The sequence below is a fragment of the Dysidea avara genome, chromosome 8 (genome assembly GCF_963678975.1).
Source record: "Dysidea avara chromosome 8, odDysAvar1.4, whole genome shotgun sequence".
Taxonomy (NCBI): domain Eukaryota; kingdom Metazoa; phylum Porifera; class Demospongiae; order Dictyoceratida; family Dysideidae; genus Dysidea; species Dysidea avara.
The window spans coordinates 21,711,736-21,731,851 of NC_089279.1; the positions used below are offsets into that span (position 1 = coordinate 21,711,736).

At 38.4% G+C, this 20,116-nt stretch overlaps 1 protein-coding gene across 4 annotated transcripts in view; it reads left to right on the plus strand.

Annotated features, from left to right (window-relative positions):
* The window catches only part of LOC136264655 (ABC transporter G family member 20-like), a 45,388-nt gene that overhangs the window by 10,546 nt on the left and 14,726 nt on the right, over positions 1-20,116 (plus strand). For 3 of the 4 annotated variants that reach the window (XM_066059432.1, XM_066059434.1, XM_066059433.1), the window contains 14 exons: positions 4,615-4,708; positions 4,776-4,850; positions 5,997-6,077; positions 8,637-8,718; positions 8,767-8,857; positions 11,067-11,176; positions 11,759-11,841; positions 11,889-11,992; positions 12,038-12,132; positions 13,143-13,192; positions 13,240-13,305; positions 14,044-14,114; positions 17,350-17,438; positions 17,489-17,592. In XM_066059432.1, coding sequence (XP_065915504.1) covers positions 4,615-4,708; positions 4,776-4,850; positions 5,997-6,077; positions 8,637-8,718; positions 8,767-8,857; positions 11,067-11,176; positions 11,759-11,841; positions 11,889-11,992; positions 12,038-12,132; positions 13,143-13,192; positions 13,240-13,305; positions 14,044-14,114; positions 17,350-17,438; positions 17,489-17,592 — 1,195 coding nt within the window. Of the gene's footprint in view, positions 1-4,614; positions 4,709-4,775; positions 4,851-5,996; positions 6,078-8,636; positions 8,719-8,766; positions 8,858-11,066; positions 11,177-11,758; positions 11,842-11,888; positions 11,993-12,037; positions 12,133-13,142; positions 13,193-13,239; positions 13,306-14,043; positions 14,115-17,349; positions 17,439-17,488; positions 17,601-20,116 lie in introns of all 4 variants that reach the window. The other variant, XR_010705264.1, reaches the window with a different exon arrangement.

Genomic DNA, 20,116 nt, shown 5'->3' on the forward strand with positions numbered 1-20,116 from the left:
TGTGCTGATTCAAAAGAAACAGGTTCTGAGTATGTCATGAATATGTTTTCTACTTACATTTTGACAATACTGCTACCTTCTTAAGGTACTATTCCTGTACCACAACATTCTAAGCTAAAATGCTTTTTTGTGTGCATATGAAACTGAAGAGTGATTTCCATAGTTGGTTTTTTACACAAGCCAAAACAGCCAAGCTATAAAAAATGGGTGTAGCCCTTCCAAAAAGGCTAGTATGAAAACAGTTGTGAAATCAAAGGTGATAGCCAAGAAGTGGCTGTGATGACGAAAATGTTAATAACAATGATTCCTCCAAGTTTTAGTATCACCAAATTCACTTGAATTGTTATTATTGCTACTTCTTGGCTTTTTGGAAGGGCTGCACCTTTTTTTACAGCTTGTTTAAATATCATTTCTTTTTGTAATTACAAGCCCCAAAGCCAACCTATGGCCAGCACTAGGGCTTCATTTTTACTTGCTTTTTTTCAAATTAATAGGGTGGTTTGTTACATAATGGAATGCTCTAGGTGACTAGTTTGAAGCTGAGCTCTCTATAGGGTGACTTGTAGTATAGCTGGATGAGTTCGTATGTAGCTGAATTGACTTGAACCCTCTTCAGGGAGACTTATAACGTAGCTGAACTTTGACGTGTTTGTAGCTGAACGCTCTAGATTTGAAGCTGAAGTATCTACAGAGTGACTTGTAATGTAGCTGAAGTCTCTACAGGATGACTTGTATATTAGCTGAACTTTCTACAGGGTTATTTGTAACTTAGCCTGTATAGGATGACTTGTTTGTAGCTGAATTCTCTACAGGGTGGCTTGTATCTTAGCTAAACTCTCTACTAAAATAAAAATGAAGTAGGGATCCAAGCAATAAAACTATTGAAACAAGTATGAAAGATGGTATTACAACATAGCCCTGTGGGAATATCCCTACATTGTCATGACATGCCAGTGTAGAGATTTTCCCACAGGGCTATGTTGTAATACCATCATTCATACTTGTTTCAATAAGTGTTTACTGTACTTTAATTAATTTTTAAACACACTAGTTTGTTTAGTTTTTGTTGTTTTTTGTTAGCATATGCATATGGCTACGGTATAAATGTGTGACTGTTCTACTGGAATATTGAACATGGCTGTTGTATTAGGGTGACTGCTTTATTATAGAGTATCTCAAGTGGGCCTCATATGCAGGGTGTGTGGTCTTTCCTCACCGTGGTGTAGATAATATACAAGATGCTATCTGTATACTGCTATCTATGACTGTGCTACCAGTAAGAGGTGTGGTTGATGTGATTGAATGTAATAAGTACAGTAGGGGCGTGTCATGGTATTCAATCATTATTGGTGCTGCTAGTTCGTAAAGGGGCACGATCAATCTTAACCTGCATAGCTACAAAACCATAGATATATACGGGACACACAATATATCTATGCGAGAACGACCCATGTCTGTACAACTGTCTGGGGACTTCGAATAACAATTTATGGCATATAAATACAGGAAGTGTCAATACAGAAAATCAATGCCTTGATATGGTTTCATTGAATGAAAAGATGATGACCAGCATGATTGAAGATAAACAGAACGACAAGGTGCAGAGTACAGGCACTCGTTGGAATCCCAAAAGACACATGCCATTGATGAGTTTGTTATTGTGGTGTAATGTGGTGGTCATGCGATGCATTGTTTAGCTTCTAGCCTTGCGACTGTGGTCAGGCAGGTAGGTGGGCGGGCAGGCAGGTAGTATTTGTTCTTCTGTAGGGGTTTTATTGTTTTAGCATTATATCTGGTATTAGTAACACTAAGACTCTTCCATAAAGCGCACTTTTTGTCGCATAAGATATTTCTGAGATGACTTATGTCGGCAGAATTTTGGGGGGCATACATCACTTTGGGGGAGGGGATCCCTACTATACTACCGTACTGTATGATAGGATGACTTGTTTGTAGCTGAAATCTCTACAGGGTTAGCTGAATTTTCTACAGGATGACTTCACTGACTTTTAACTTAGCTAAGCTCCCTTTAGGGTGACTTGTGTGCTGAACTGTCTACAAATTAACTTATTTGTAGCTGAACTCTCTATAGGTTACTTGTAACATTGCTGAACCCTCTACAGAGTGACTTGTAATGTAGCTGAACTCTCTACAGGGTTACATATTTGTATATAACTGAACTTTTTACAGGGTGACTTGTACCTTAGCTGAACTTTTTACAGGGTGACTTGCAACATAGCTGAACTCTCATACTAACTTGACAACCTACCAATAGGGCATGTACAAATGGGGCAATAGCCAGCACTCAGAGCAGTGTGTGTGCTGGTGGAAATGATAGGCAAAGGGATTTAACGGATATCAGAAAATCAAACAATGTTGAATTAAAATTTAACATATGTATGCTAAAATACAAGCGAGCTAGTGGTATTAGTAGACTGTAGTGTGAAATGTCTCTGAAGGTGACTCAGTTAAGAAGTAAGGCTATGCGCGACAAGGTGGTAAAGGCTGGCACATTCAGCCCAAATGAGGGCACAGACTAGAGGCCATTGGTAGCTAAGTGCTGGCACATCAGTGGTGTGGCAATGTCACAGTGATGTGTACATACTGTGTGCATACACAGCATACAGGAGATATACATTATTGCAGTAGTGTATGCAGCAATGTATTATTAGCAACACTGATGGTGGACTTAAGGATGAAGCTGCCATGCAGCAACTTGAGACTCACTGTGCCACAAGACTAAACACATGTAAAACAAAGAGACACCAGCCACAAATGATTGGTAGAAATCAGTGTGGTTCTTAATTACTTTCTTTGCATTGTAGGTGTAACATATGTCTCTGAAGATGACTCAGTCAAGAAGTGAGGCTATGCACGACAGGATATATCAATTCCCCTAGAATTGTGTTATTGTGTATGTGTATCTTTTCCTTCCATACACTGTGCTGGCTATGTACTGTGTACACTCGCCCTATTGGTAGACAGCGGAGTGGTGCAATGTCCATGGAGAGCCAGAGGCCACTGTACATGTAAACAACAAGATTAAAAGTGTGTTTTAATGTCAATATTGTTTGTAACAATTTGTTTGCATTACTTGTGAACAACCAACTGATGCCAGCCAATGTACCCATTTCAATGTTTTGTTTGTACTGTACATTTTGCATGCTTCCTGGCATTATTTCCACCTTCAGGGTTGCTGCATACACTTCTACAGCAATGCAAATGTTATATAAGCATATACTGCATACACCTCAGATCACTGTGTCAATTCAACACTGCTGGTGTACTGGCACATATGGATCATATGTCAGTTTACTTATTTGAATAATTACTAGGGCCAGGGCACATACAACCAACCAACAGGACAACTGGTAATCTCCTCCTTCATGTGGTTTGTCATGTTGCAGGTGGTCCCCCACCACATATGCTTGAAAACACAGCAGAAGACTATCTGCACTTCACAAGTGCTTTCATTATTCTTAGTTGTAAAATTGTAAACAGCATTTTTCCCTTGATGGGTTTTGCTAATAAATAAACAATAAATAAATAGTGAAGAGTTATTCTTTTGTTGCAAGATACAACCTGTGTGGCCATGATGGGAGGTAACTGGAAAGACATCTTACAGATACAAGATGATTAAGTTTTGTATAAGATTCTGTAGTTCAGTGGACCACGTGAGTCAATCACGGTTGTCATGGTAATCATATGTAGCTAGTACACATACAAAAGCAAAGCCTTTGGCTACAGCTAATGCGGTTGTGCCTACCCAGCACTGGGGTGCAGCACAGGAAAATCCTCCTGGGGTAGGACTAGTAACCCGCAGGAGGCTGTGCCATGTCTCACAAGTGCGGGTGTGTGCACCCAAAGTCCTACCCGGTCCTTCACCCACTATGCGAGACATGGAAAGTTGACATTTGCTTCCCCAGTTTATGTGTGTGCGTGTGTGTGTGTTGTGAGGCTATGCTGCCTCACAACACACACACACACACACACACTGCTGCCTCACAACACACACACACACACACACCGTACAATTGTTAATATTGCACAGTTGTACCAATAGGGCATGTACAAACAGTACCATAGCCAGCACCAGCAGTGTGTGTGCCGGTGGAAATGATGCACAGGGGGTTTAACTGCTATCTGACAATTACAATACTAAAACAACATCAAATTAAAGTTTGGCATATGTGGTGCCTGACTAGACATTGGGTTGCCTGCAGCTTGAATCCTAAGGTTGGAAGGATTTTTCTTTTCTGTTTTGCCTTATTATTAGATAGGTAAAATAATCTTAAAGTCTTCATTCTGTTTATTGGATTAGGTAATCCTAAGGCTGCAGCACAAGTTGCTGTCAGACCTTCAGTGCTGGTCACTGTAAAGCTCTAATAATAATAATATCATTAAATCGCTACTTTGGTCATTGCTATACCCTGTATGTGACTGAAGTAGAAATTAAATATCCATTAGTGTAGATGAGCTCCCTTGTTTCCTTGCTTTTTATTATTTCTATGATCCCTACAATAATTTTTGCATTTGTAAGATAAGATGTGCTAGTACATAGGTGCTGGCTAATATATGCTTAATAATTGGATATACGTACTTATATCCTGTTAGGATCTGGCATCACTTTTTAGAAATCACTTCAACTGGTACCAATACTATCATTATTACCACCCATTATATTGAGGAGGCCAGGCAAGCACACAGGGTTAGTTTTAGATGCTCTAATCTATACACGTGTCTCTAATTGTAATACTAATTGTACCCTAATGTAGGTCGGTCTTATGAGATCTGGTAAGATACTAGCACAAGCTAAGCCCGATGATCTTATTAAAGCATACAGTGTAATGGTAAGTAGTGTATAGCTTTTTATTAGGTGTATATGTATTGTGCATAATATGTGACTGGATTTGCAAAAGGTACCTTTTCCACACACATTTGACATACCAGCAAACAAAATGATGTAACACTTGACTCCTTATACTGATTACCTTTCCCTTAGTATCAAATGTAGCCAGATACTGTAGCTACATTCATTGAAAATTTCAAGCAATTATATGACATGATCAAAAAGTTATGAAGCTTTAAAGTTCAAAAACGGGTCAAATTGTGTGTGTGAAAAAGGTACCTTTTCGCAAAACCAGTCACATATTGTATGTAACACTTTCACACCTCAGATCAAAGGAATTCCAGAGGATACATTTGCCATGTATACCTCTTCACAGGGAGACAACTAAAAGTACACCAGTGTACATTGCGGGAGAGTGGTTGCACTTCAAAAGAGCAAGCCACTTATCAAAGCAAGCTAGTATAGCCTTGATGTGGATGAGGTATACTGGTACCACCCTGTTTGTTTTATAAAGGCTCAGACTGAAATCGATTATGGGAATAAATCAATGCTCACGTGACTTTTATCACAAATCGGAGTGTTGCCACAAGAAGCACTCAGATGAGGGTGTTTCAGTATCCTTGTCATTCTACGAGTTGGGAAACATTAGTGAAAGGTGAGATTTATAGTGTTGTTTCGGCACGTTTTCGAATATGGACCACACCCACATTACAGACAACACGAGTTAACCATGCTATAATGAAGCTTACCCTTTTAGGACTTTAGTATACATTGTAATTAAATTTTAAACAACATGATAGCATTAAAACACTTGCAAATTCCCCAAGATTCACCCAACTCGACTTTTTCTGTGACATCCTTAGGATTTGTCCGTTCATTGTAACAAACGTAGCTATAACATTACGTGCTGCCTTGTCAGAATTGAATCTTTCAGGCATGCATATAAAACGAATCCAGTGGTTACACTCATATTGACATACTCACCCGGACAGGCTTTAGCCTGAAACGAAAGTGTTACATATTAGTTGTAATATGGGCACTTGGGATTTTCCTGATATGTATGCCCGCAGCCCTCGGGCTTTGGGCATACAGATCAGGCAAATCCCTCGTACCCATGTTGCAGCGATTATATGTGTGTATTCTACAGACCCTAGAAGATGTCTTCCTCAAGTTGTCAGAGAAACAAGATCTTCAACTCAGCAAGAAACCTGCAAAGGGAGCTTCAATTGTAAGTGCAGAACTACTTTTGGAGCAGGAGATCATGCTGACTATATACAGTCAAAGAGTATAGGGAATGTATTTTGTATGAAATATCAAGAGTAGGTGTACGTGTGTGTGTGTTGTGTGTGTGTTGTGTGTGTGTTGTGTGTGTGTTGTGTGTGTGTGTGTGTGTGTGTGTGTGTGTGTGTGTGTGTGTGTGTGTGTGTGTGTGTGTGTGTGTGTGTGTGTGTGTGTGTGTGTGTGTGTGTGCACCATGATTGGCTGTTCTTGGAGTGAAATAACCCATGCTGTCTTCCTGCCAAAGAAAATTGTCATGTGGACAGCAGTTTGATACCTGAATTGGGTACCCACCACTGTTGTACCAGATAAATTGGTCATAAAAACACCAATGCATATGTAACTACACTTTGTACGAAATTGCAGGAAGTGTTGAAACTGCTGCACAAGGCATTACACAATGATAGCAATCTCACTCGTGGCATGTGCCTTTTAGGGCTCTGACAAACGATCACTTTCTACATCTTGCATTTACCTTTCATATCTATAGTCTTGTTGTAACTGTTTCCATGCGAGGAAACTATATCAATGCATTAATTGTTTGTATCGACCAATGATGATTTGAGCCAAGAGATAAATATGTTTACACTTAGAATTATCAACTTATACATTTACATCTTGGCACAACTGAAGTCACTACCAAAGCCAATCAACCACTTTCTATGATTAGAAAATCAGTTTGAATGTCCCTATGCTCTGCTGTGTTGACTAAGTTGCTCATGGTCAGGCCATGACCAGCCTTGCCTGGCTGGCCATCGTGTGGAGAAGGCACAGTTTTCAGCTGGTAAGTCTATGTGATGATGCATAGCTTTCAACCTGAGCTTCACTGTCAAGAGTGCGATCTGACATTTGCCCTAAGACAAAACTGTAATACTGATCCACTGCCATAACCACTACATCCCATGTAACCGTGATGGAGGAACAAACACAACACATACAAAATGAGCCCTTAGGCTGATTATTGTTGTATGCATGGTTGTGCTTGCGATCTATTCACCTATATATGCTGTTGTTAAACTATATTATTATTATTATACATAGTTATATGGTCTGCCACCATTAGTAATGTTGCCACACATTGGATTTACACTTGTGCAATCTGACATATCCATTGAAATTCTGTTATTGCATTTCAGCCACAAAAATTTAATTTTTTTTCTTGCAGTGTATCCATGGCATCATGTGATCATTTTATCTGGCCAGCTTATATTAAAGTACAACTCAGATAACAGTTGTAGGTGACAGACAGTTGAAATACTCTGCTTCCACATTTCAACTTTGGGCAACTCCAGCCAGTCTTAATACAACGCCCTGATCCATCCTCATTTTAAACAATTGTGACACAATGAATACCCTAAGTGTTTGTTGGATGTTTAAGCTTCATTGCTTGTATTATAGGCGTGAAATTCAATACCATGATTTTCAAAATTTGAGGTGCAATCTCATGCTCTCACATCTCCATGGTCAGGTAATCAAGATCCATACTGATTGCATACTATTGTGCCAGTCAATTCCTCTAGAATTGTATTACTGTGTATGTGCATCTTTTCCACCCACACACACTGTGCTGGCCATGCACTGTTTGTACATGTTAGTAGGTTGTCCCATTGGTGGTTGTATGTGCCCCAGGCCTAGTAATAATAATAATTATGTCTCTTGCTTTACTATTTTAGTTGCATGCATCATTTAATTTTAAATATACTATATGTAACCTCCGTAGTCTGGGAAAAACTGGTGAGCATCCACTGTAAAAGTAGCCAACAGCTAAGTTTCCCGCCATTTTAGATAGTTTTAACTCAATGTTGATGGTATCAGGCAATAGGGGTGGTGGGAGGGGAGGGCAAGAGGTTGTTTAAAAAATGAAAGAGGAACATGTAGGGATGAATTAGGCCAAACTATAGGCTATCCAGGTATCAAAACTGGCTAAAATGAAAGAAAAATTACAGCACAGGTGTTTATTCAACACCATGGAGTTGTACAACCACGTACAGCCATCCCCAGGTTGGCTAGAACTCCATTAAAGCCCCAGACCACTCATACAGCTCGCCACTGGGCTTGGGAAAAGCAGACCACTCAAGTGTGGCTGAATTTGATTGTGAAATTTGATAGTTTATTCATGTACATGTATCTTTATATGTTCTTGGTAAAACATAATGGGTGATAAAGATCGGTTTTCCCAAATCCAGTCATATGTATTTGTACAATATATACTCAAAATTTAACAATGGTTGCTTTTCTTTATTACATACCATAAATCTTTGTGTAAAAAAAGTTTGTGTATTTTTGTGAGCTGGACAAAGTCTCAAAGGTTCATTCGTGATAGCTAAACTATACCCAATGTAAGTGGGTGATAATCAAAAGCTTGTGAAAGGTTTTATGTTGTGAATCACATGATTTGCTAAAGTTTACTGATGTAAGTGTTTCTGGATTTACAGTACGTATCTGTCACAAATTACTCTATAACAGGTTACGGTAGTTTAAAGTAGTTTCTTATAAATGCTCTCCATAGCAACAAGGTGATGGTACTTCAGAACACACTCCGTTACTAGGCAACAATGTTGCCACCATCCAGTATCCCTCCTATTTCTCTGGTAAGTGTTGTAACTTAACAAGTCTCAACAATATTGCAGTAACTATAGGTATTCACCTTGGCATACCAAGGATTCCTAGGATATCTAACATTGCTGCTCAGTCTTGGAAAGAAGTCCTGAAGTTTATCCGTCAACCAATGTAAGTAAGCAGGACACAGCTACGGTAACCATACCCCTTGACCCAAAGAATTTTTATTTTCATACCATTTTCATAGGACAGTAGCAATGAAAATCCAGTGAAAGAGTACCGATGAAAACGCTATGAATAGCAATTCACAGGATTTTTATTGGTGATTTTTTTTTATTGGCTATAAAAATGATATGAAAATATATTCATTAGGGATGCCCATACAGATGGTGGAATTTTTTCATTGAGTTTTCATGGACAAAATGACAAGTGATAACACCATTGTAGGGGATTTTCCTACATATTTAACTATGTTGCAATATACCATCGCTCATACCTGTAAAGAAAGGTATCAATACGAAGAATTACTTTATTTATTTATTAAGGCTTTACAGCACAAGTGCTGGAGGTCTGTAGGACACCTGGTCCTACAGCCTGTTTAAAGTTGTTACAGAAAGTGTGTTTGAAAAGGTGGAGAAAGAAGAAAAAAATCCATGACTGTACCTAGGTAGCCTCGAACCTGCAGCCATCTGATTAACCCTCAAACGCTTACAGGAGTCTGTCAGGTGGTCAGGATGTTTTCTCCTTGTCAATTTCATGTATATGTATCCAAGGAACTCTAGAGAGTGACTTATTATCTCAAGTACCCTATGTGGAACCAAATGGATATTAGTTTATTTATTAAGGCTTTACAGCACAAGTGCTGAAGGTCTGTATACACCTGGTCCTACAGCTTGTTTAAAGTTGTTACAGAAAATTCCTTGATATGGCTGCATAAAGAGAAGAATTGGAAATGAAAGGTAAAGGCAAGGTACAGAGAGTGGATATTCATTAGAACCTGGCACATGCCACATGTTACATTGTTATGTTAATGATGATGACCTCTACCATTTTGAATGTGGGCAGGCTGGCTGTTTTGCTGGCAGGCAGGCTGATAGACAGACTAAACATCTGATTTTTTCAGAAAACATCAGTGCTTGTGCTTCTGTACGGGTTTTCTTATTTGTAATGCTAGATTTGGCATTAGATACACTAACCGTAAATGCAGTGTATAGTCTGTGATGATTTGGGATGCCATTTTCTTTGGGGATTGCCTACTATACAGTACAGTATACTGAAAGCGATAAGCCCTTGTTCCCAAAGTATTATATGGTCTGTGCCACGTGAAAAATGCATTGTGCAGTAACAGCACCACAATAACAAACTTACGTGTGGCATGTGACGTTTGGGTTCCGAAGAGTATTCACTCTCCTTTACCTTTCATCTTCAATTTTCCTTCTTCTTGTCTTCTTCAAGAAAACCATGTCAAGGTGTTAATTTCTGAATTAATAATCTCCTTACCAATGTTACTAATTTTTTTGAAGTGCTTATACGCTATTGTATGAAGGAGTAGATATCTGCACTTGAAATGATTGGTTTGCTAAAGAAAACAGAGCACATTAACCATGTCCTTGCAGTGTGTTGATCATCAGGTCTACCTTTGTGGGTCTGATATTAAAATTGGTGAAATATTTGTTAATGCTTCTTCAGTAATCTTTAATGGTGAAAGCACACTCTTTTTGTTACTAGACTGCACTCCACACATATTCAAGTATTGAGATGATGCAGTACTATAAGTACCAACACCTAAAAACAATTGATCTGGCACACTTCTGGTGCCAACGTTGTTCTGAGCCTCCTGGGATAATTGGTTCACGTGTTTATTTTACGTGGGAGTATAGAAATGGCAACCAAAGCTGTTAATGTTGAGCAAGTTGTCAATGAAACCGCTAGAGAATTCAAGGTTTAAAGACTAAGTCTAAACAGCAGAAGGTAGTTACTAGCTTCCCGTCAGTCACACATGTGAAAGGAGAACTGCTGCAAAGCATTGCTTGGAAACACAGTGAGTTACACCAGTACTTTTATTGGTTCTGGAAACATACCAGACCTATTTTTAGGCACGGGAACTTATAGTGATAAGTTTTTATGCTCAGTAGATTTGATGTTAGATATACCAAGACTCTTACATACAGGTGCTTTTTGTCATGTGGATGATGACTTTTAATGGTACAGCGATACAGCAGTGCTCTTTATTTTGGTGGATCTGTACCATACAGTACTACCATAGTGTATGGTTCTAACAACACTTACAGGGGTACACATGTGTGTATGTATGTATGATCACTGAGAATTTGTGGTTTCTACACTGAATTCATATATCATAGCACTTTTCTCTCTATAGTACATTCTTTTTCTTACTCCTCAACCCGACTATACAACTTAGCTTGTTCAATGTAGCCTACGGTAATGATATCACTGACATCAAAGTCTTCTACAACAATTATGACAATGGTAAGATGTAATGTTTATATTGTATGTGTTTGCATTGTTTCGTCTTTAAAGTTACATTTTTAATGCACCAAAAGGTTTTGTTAATTTACTCAGTCAGTCCACTGTTAATCTAATGCCTAGACCACTTTTTCTTCTTTTGTGTGGGAGCAAGAAGAGCATGGGACTAGTCATCTGTTGGCTAAAGTGTAGCTATGCCTTATGGTTTAAACCTTAAAGACATTGCATGTAGACTATATATACGCAACATATTGTAAGGGCAGATCAAAAGCAATGCAAATGTTTGCAATAGTTAAGTGGTGTCACCATAGGAATAGGCTGTTGAAAAGTATCAAGTACTGTTAGTTTATTGTTTGGTTGTTTAATTAAATTGTCTTCTTTTTGAGTTTGAAAATGGTACTTGTGTGCATCCACACACTACGCACACTTATGTGCAACGCACACACACACACACACACACACACACACACACACACACACACACACACACACACACGCACGCGCACACACACAAACTATATATATATATATATATATATATATATATATATGCACAGTTACCAGCATTGTCAATTATCCTTGTAGCATATCATTCTGATTTCTTTAATGGAACGTTTAATCTCGGTAAATCATTTCTATCACATATTGATCATGATACTCTTGATCTGGTTAGTGATGGTATGTATGTTTGATTATATTATAAGTGTGTGTATAGGAAAGGACTATTACTTTGGCAGAAGGTATAGACAAGATAGAAGAAGGAAGTGGCTGGGGCTATTTTAGCATTCCTGAGAATTACACTGAAAATTTTATAGAAAAGTAAGTATTGTTGTAATGTGGTGATGGTATACTGATGTTATGTAGGCTTGTGACGATATGTGAAGGGGTAGACACCAGTAGTCCTGTTGAACCATCTGAAGTGAGTGGAGCTGCTATTGAATTGATTCTGGATGTGACTAGTAAGTGGGGAGAGCTTAATAGTGATGTAAGTAGGGGGGGGGGGGGGGGGGGGGAGCTTATACACTTTCCATAGATACAAATTAAGCAACTTCTCAGCTATTGCTGTTTATTATCAGCTAAGCACCTGCTCCCATAACCAGCTAAAGACATGCTAAATTGTTGTGGAAAACTGAAGTTTGTTTTCTTGTATACACTAATGATGAAAGTAGCTTAAATGTGAGGAATGTAGGCTGCATAGATACTTCAGTAAGCTTTTTCACAATTGGCCTGAAATTAAGTTCAATGACATTAATTCCTAACATACCTTGATAGAGCATCTATCAGCTACTTTCAATCACGACAAAATATTAAACAGCTGGCTCCAGACATGCACTCATTTCTATGATCGCCAACCCTCCAAGACATGCTGGTTACAGACTTGAGAAGTAACACAAACCAGTTTACCTATCATATATAGCTACTGATTATATATATACGTATGGTCTTACCCACATTTAGTACAATGAGATTTTTACAAGAAGGTGCAGATAAATAGGAAAGGATTATACAATCAAACGTTCATTTATTGTTATTGTATTATGGATTTAATTGACTGTTTGATTTGATTGTATGTGCAGCATAGATGTGTGTGTGTGTGTGTGTGGGGGGGGGCAGTTTCATTGGGAATTGTGTGTATTGAGATACTTTACTTGAGCAGTCAACTGCTCTTATAGAACAATCACCTTTATATCCCTTTAAAAACTGTAAGGGGCTACTTACTTTATTTGCAGCAGCCCAGTGAATATATACTATCACAGTGTTTAATTGTAACATCTAATAATTTTCCTGGAGGCATCATTCCTACTCTCAGAATAACATTCACACCTGTTTATTTGCTTCAAACTCTGTTATGTAACTTTTATTGCTTCGTTCCTCATTCTTTGGCCTGCTCAACCACCCCTGGAGTGCAGTTTTATTGTACATACAAAATTTGTGTTTTAGCAACTGTATGTTTATTGTATTTGCACAGACACGCAAATATACTACACAATCAATGACACACTAAATAAGGCTGTTGTGGTAAGTATCATTACCATAGCAACAACCATTGTAACACTTTCCATTAGGGAATGAGAAGAGAATTCCTAAGGAATGCATCAATCCCAGACTACTACTTTAATCCTCTATTGCAAGTAAGTGACACCTGTAACTATACTGTACACTGTACGTACAAAAGGGATCTTTCACACAGATCCAATTCTGGGAATTGAAAGACCACTATTTAAGTAAGATATTCAAGCCTGAATTCTAGACAATTCTGACAAGATATCAATAAAAAGCTTCTTCATACATACATGTTTTAGGATTATCACAGTTGATTGTTTGCAATGGTGGATCCAGGATGGGGCATTTGGGACAAATGCCCCCCATCCCCCTCACCTTGTGGAGGAGCCATACTTCTGATTAAAATACTAAACTTTATACCAGGCCAAGATAAAACTCACGAAATTATACACATTTTACTAGCATTTATTACGAATTCACCTGAAACTAAAGTGAACCAAAGTCAAACTAGCTATGAAACTGTCACCCAGCACCTTCGTGCATACTAAGCGCCTCTAAAAACAGTTATCGTGTTGCTGTTTAAAACATGCAGAGCCTTTTATATAAACAGCTTTAAAGACATCACAGCCATCTGCAAAGGCCAAAATGGAAAGAGATACTACTAAGAGGTCTATTATTTGCTGCTTCAAAAATGTAGCAACTAACAAGAGGATCTAGCCACCTACAACTTCCTTGTTTGTGCCCCTCCCCTTGCCAGGTCCTGGATCTGCCCCTGGTTTGTGGAAAGCTTTCCTTTTCACAGATCTGCATGATGAAATGTTTATTTATATATGTAGGCCATTTCTTGTTTTATTGTGTGTTATCTGATTAGGACGTACGTGTATGGTGGATCCGATCTTAAGGTCACAGATTTCAGTGCTACAGGACTAATTGCTGGGTAAGTAAGATACATATTCTGATATATGTTGAGTTGTTGTAATTGTAAGGATAAAGGCTGCACTTGTGCATCCAATAATAAAGAAATCAAGCTGTACTGACTATCTAAAACTGCAATATATATCTGCTGTGTAGTGGAATCTGCATGTTAATGTATAATGAGAACACCTGCATGTTAATGTATAATGAGAACACCTGCATGTTAATGTATAATGAGAACACCTGCATAACATAGAGACTTACTTAGTTAGCATCATAAAATAGTTGTTATAGTTTATAAAATGACATATGTAGGAAAATCATGAAATTGTTTTGATGTTTGATATTATACCTTTGATTGGTCTAAAATGTGTATATACATTAACAGAATGACAGAAACAGTGGGATTGGGGGAAACAACTAAATTATCATTTCTAGATTACTAAGAGCACTATACATAAGTAGCGCAAAGACTCAATAACTATTAACTAGTACAACATAGCTAGAACTCACCACAATTGAAGCGCATGCTCTTTCGAGTGCCGATTTCTCCAGTGTTGCAGTTTAGCATCACAACCATAACATTAGGCATAGTAATCCTTGAGCTGCTCTTAAACTATAGCAGCATCAATCTGTCACCTTGTGGCACACCATATTTGAAGTGTATGTTACAATAAGCACCTAGCCAAAGTACATTATTACACATAACCATCTGCTAGAATGTTCTTTAAAGTTCAAAATTGATTGCCATTCTGTGTTTTAAACGTGCATGTTGCATTATACATTATGGTCTTGTTTTCAATCATGTGAGAATGTTGGCTAGGCACTCATTGTAACATGTGCTTTGAATATGGTATGTGCCACAAGGTGACAGATTGATGATGCTACAGCAGCTGATGCCTAATGTTGTGGTTATGATGCTAAGCTGCAAGTTAACACTGGAGAAATCAGTGCTCCAAAGAGTGGCATGCGCTTTAATTGTGGTGAGTTATAGCGGCTAGCTACATTGTGTTAACAGTAGTAGCTAACAGTTATTGAGTTTTCGGTGCTACTTACATATGTATAGTGCTCTTAGGCTCTCTGTAATCTGGAAATGGCGATTTAGCTGTTTCTGCCGGGTAGTTGGAAAGGCAGACACGGATATTTTTAAAATACACTTTTACGTTTATAAAACAGTTATTTTTCATACCTAATGCTGTTTTTACAGCAGCTTTCACTACCAGACCCAGGTGTCGATCTTGTCATAGCACTTATCCATTTGTAAGTGCATGTGCGAAGGATAGACTAGCACTCTAAAGACCATATAGTGTTGTACACGTGCTCTAGAAATCTAATTCGGTGTCATAGAGACTAAGCTGGCATGTCCCAACTAATCTTGTAGTCCAGGACCTTGAAATCCTCAATGCTTGGTATAAACGCCTGCACTTTATACTACAAGGCGTAAGATTGTGGATTTGGCCTGCTAAGCTAAGTTGCATGGGGCATACAAGCTAATCTATATATGGTCTTTGGCATTCTGTGGAGTCTGGTCTAGTCCTTCGCACTTGCGCTTATAAATGGATAAGCACTATGACAAGATTGACGCCCAGGTCTGGAAGCAAAGACTGCTGTAAAAACAACGTTAGGTATGAAAAATAACTGTTATATATGTAAAAGTGCTTTATGAAAATGTCCGTGTCTGTGTCCGTGTCCAAGTCTGGTCGTATCTGCCTTTTCCAACTACCTGTTTCCACCATTTCGGTCATTCCGCTAAGTCTCCTTTCCCTATCCAAACCTCTATTATCCAGGCACCTCCATTGTCCAGACAGCCCAAATTAGTCATGTGGCTTGTAGTTTATTGATCATAATGAAGGTTGGTTTAGATGAAAGCACAAGGAGGGAGCCTAAAGGTTTCTTTTTGGTGGCTTGTTTATTATACTAATAATAACTACCTAGGTAAAAATGCATTTTACAACCCAAGGGAGTGACTATGAATGCTCTGTAGTGACTTTCTCCTCTACCCATTAACTGCATAGCACAAACTGATAGTAATACAATGCTACTTGTATTAAGTTAGTCACTTTTAGCATATTACCATGCAATTCTTAGTTGCAGACATTTCTGAGATATAGATGGTAGTGTACACCAGACCGCCCAGATAAGAAAGGTTCCACTGTATTGTAGCCTCAAGCTAAATCTTGGCTAGCATTACAGGATTTTTGTCATAATGTCTCAGGAGATACAATACATTCATTATGTATGGACATTTAATGAACTTTAGATCAAAGTGAAAATAGTGCTATATTTGCCATACAACACAGTTTACATAACCACAGTGCTCTATGTATATATGTAAGTAACCACAGTGCTATATTGGTGACTGCAGTGCTATATAGAGGGTAGTTATAGCACTGCACATGGGTCGATGATGATTGGTCACGTGGCGCCTGACCCCAAAATCGAGGTGATAACTGAGTGAAGAAGAAAGCACTCCAGTGCTAGAGAAAATGCACTCCAGAGGGTCTTTTCAAGGTATGTCCGATCGTTATCTAGAGTGAAAACTTATGTTTCTGGTGAGACTCGAATAGTTTTGCACCAGCAAGGAAGTTTGCCTCGTGCTATATTTGGCTCTCACCCACTCTTTTAGTGCTATATTCATCATATATCACTTGCGGCAATGCTTTAACTAATACATATATGTTGCCTTTTCATCCCACAGGGGTACGTTACATCCACTTATTTAACTCTGGCATGTCAATCACTTATGTACCTATATAGTTTCATACTACAGTCATGTAAAGTAAAGATGAACTAAAACTGTTCATAACTTTTAGACTGCACCTTCAGTGAAAGCAAGAAATTGACAATGTACTTCATGCACTATTCTCAGGCTGTGCATACACATAGTCATTAATAGTGGTCTCTTCACTAACTGTTAATTAATAAGGTGCATGCTTAGTCTAACAAACAAGTAAAGAAACTTTGGCAATTGTAAGTGCTAGTAGTTGGAACACATCTCACTTACATCTTAAGACATGGTACATATTAGCTCACATTTAATTGTTAATAATTATACTGATCTAAAGTAGAGATCAGTGATGTATTGCCATGGCTTCAAGAGTGGATAAGACCCTTGCAATTATTTTTTGTTCTGTGATCCTCAGCCACTAACATTTAAATTTTTGCTACGTCTATACAAGCTGTATTGTAGTACTACTGTATGAAAATAGAGAATACTGCAAGCACTAATTTTATTGGCATATCTATTTACTATATAGTGTAACACTGAGTATATCCATGTTACTCACTGTCACTAACTTGATTGTGGAAAGAACAGGAGGATTGTTTGATCGCTCATGGGCAGCAGGTTAATTTATAACTTGTTGGATATTTTATTGAATTATTATTATCATGCAGGTGTTAGTATAATTGAGGTGGTTACATCTCAGATGGTTGTATATTCTTCCTTGGGATTACTACAAGTTATCATCATGACTTTAACCACAATTTATGCATTTGATGTATGTACGTAAGTCATTCATTAGCTAATTCTCTGTCATAATCGTACTTAAATGGTGTGAACAACATCGTACAATTGTACATGATGTTTAGTACAGATAGCGATGTGCCGATTTTACCAGAAGAATAAGCTGGTAGAACCATTATCAAAATGCTGGCAAATAGGTGGAATATTCGGGAACGTGAACACTGAGGAATAGCAATTTTTACAGTAATGCTTCTTCAAATATAAACATTGGTACAACAAATAACAAACAATAACAGAGTTAACTAATTGCAGTTATGTAACGTTGCAGCATCTTCATAGCATCTCGCCAATTGATGGCACTAATCAACATAGAAGCAGGAAAAGTATTCCAAATATGGATAGCAGATACGTTCCAACTACGTAAAAATGATCCAATGACTTAAAAGGGACAGCTAGACAGTAAGATAATCTAATAGAACAGTCACTATATTTATGAACAGAACAGTCACACATGCTTGACTACAATTAGTATAGATGAATTTTGAGTAAATCATTGAACATAAAAAACAATTGCTGGAAAGAATGAAGCACCATTGTGCAAAACCTTGGGGGAAGTTGAATGAACATATGGACTGTTGTGCCAGGTGACAACACGCGGATCGGCTTTGGCACGATTATGAGTTTAGTGAATTACGTACCATACCAGTTGGGACTCACTTTGCTTAGGTGGATGACCTTTCATACAACTTTGTATAGCTCTGCCTTCAGCGACCAGGGCAGACACATTTCCTTCCTTCCTTCCGTAGCTTCAACTGGTTTTCTAGCAAAACAACATGATCCTTGTCCTTATATGTACAGCTTAAGCAGCAAAATACTGGCTACAACAATGGCATTCAGGGAAGCAGATTCCCATCGCCTATGTCACAGAACAAATGTGCCAGTGTACAGACAAATGTTTTCCCTTGGGTCACCTCCTTATAACCTTTATCCTATTCAGCAAAACATTGAAGCATCAAGGTTACCCGACTGAAAGTCAGGTTGCGCTACAGGGCAACTGGGGAAATAAAGTTCATAGAGATTACAGATGTCTGTTCTCTTCTTGAATCTTGCCACGGAATGTGTTTCCAGGGTAGCAGAGTGACTCGGAAAATCAACACTAGCCTGTCAAGTCAAACCTGCAACAACGTCTACCAGAATTATCATGATATGAGACTATAAACTTTGACAGGGGCTGGTATAGGTAGCAAATTCTCGTCTTCCAGTTCTTGACGGATGCCTTTCCCACATTGGAGGTGACAAGGTGTTAAGAGGTCACCATCGAGTTGAATATGACTGGTGCCGCTGGACAGTTCCTTGGTTCTCAACTTTGCTTGCAAAGTTTCACATACTATGTCCATTGTATCCAGAGTTGAGTGACTTTCAGCAGCATCGACCATTACTCAGAGGAGTTTCTTGGAGCTACGAACATCATCAGACATGCCTTCTACACTACTGCAAATTAACACCTTTCACTGTCAGCAAAGATAAATGGGACACAAAGGAGGACACAAGTGAGTCCATGAAGCATTCATTGTACATACTGCGGTATACCAAAAAGCACCAGTTGGCCTTAGTGGTTGTCTAGCTATGCTTGTCTGAAGGCATCAGGGAGGCGGGTGGGCAGGCAGGCAGGCAGGCAGGCAGGCAGGCAGGCAGGCAGCAGTTAGTTAGTAGAAAATTCTGCTAAATAATAAATTTTTAAAATTCTGTAGCAATTTATCGGAAGCGTTTTAGGCCGCTCAGTAAACACTTTTGGGCTTCTCACCAATACTGCCAGGGCACCATGAAGGTATTGTGAGGCTGGTTTTAGGATGATATTTTTTGTCAGAAAAGCCCAAACCACCGTTGTAAACTAGTCATGGCTGTAGAATAGGATGCATACAGAAAAGTATATGTTGGCCACACAATTGAAACATTTTAATCTAAAAGAGAACTTCATTCCCAGAATGAAAACTGTACAAACCATATTGAATGCCCCGTAAGGTTTCTAAGTTTCATAAAACATTTTCATAGTGTCTACTTGAATGGCACATGATATGGAACGTCTCTAAGATTGTTGTGCAGAATGTCCCTACATACAACTGTTGTATAGTAAACATTATGGCCTTGTAATGTATATTATAGTAGGAACAATGAATCACTTCAACTAAAAATTGTGGACTTGTTGGTCATGAATATGTTTTGTACGGAAACATGTGTATACCCATCATGGTCTTTAGTACTTCCAAAAGACCAATAGAAATTAAAGTATAAAACGTGCAGCTAAGAAGACTATTTAATAGAGCAATCACACTCTTGCACAGTAAACTTACTGATGGAAAAATCTTGTTAGTCACTGAATTCACACATGTTGTATATTAAGAGACATGATGGAATACTATATGCATCCATGTGGGAAAATCTTTAAAATCACAGCAAAGCAAGGATTTCCTGTATAGCTATATTAAAAGTAGTGATAAAACAAAGATATGATGAGTATATAACTACGTAGAAATCTCATGTTTTGGTTTGTGGTTCAA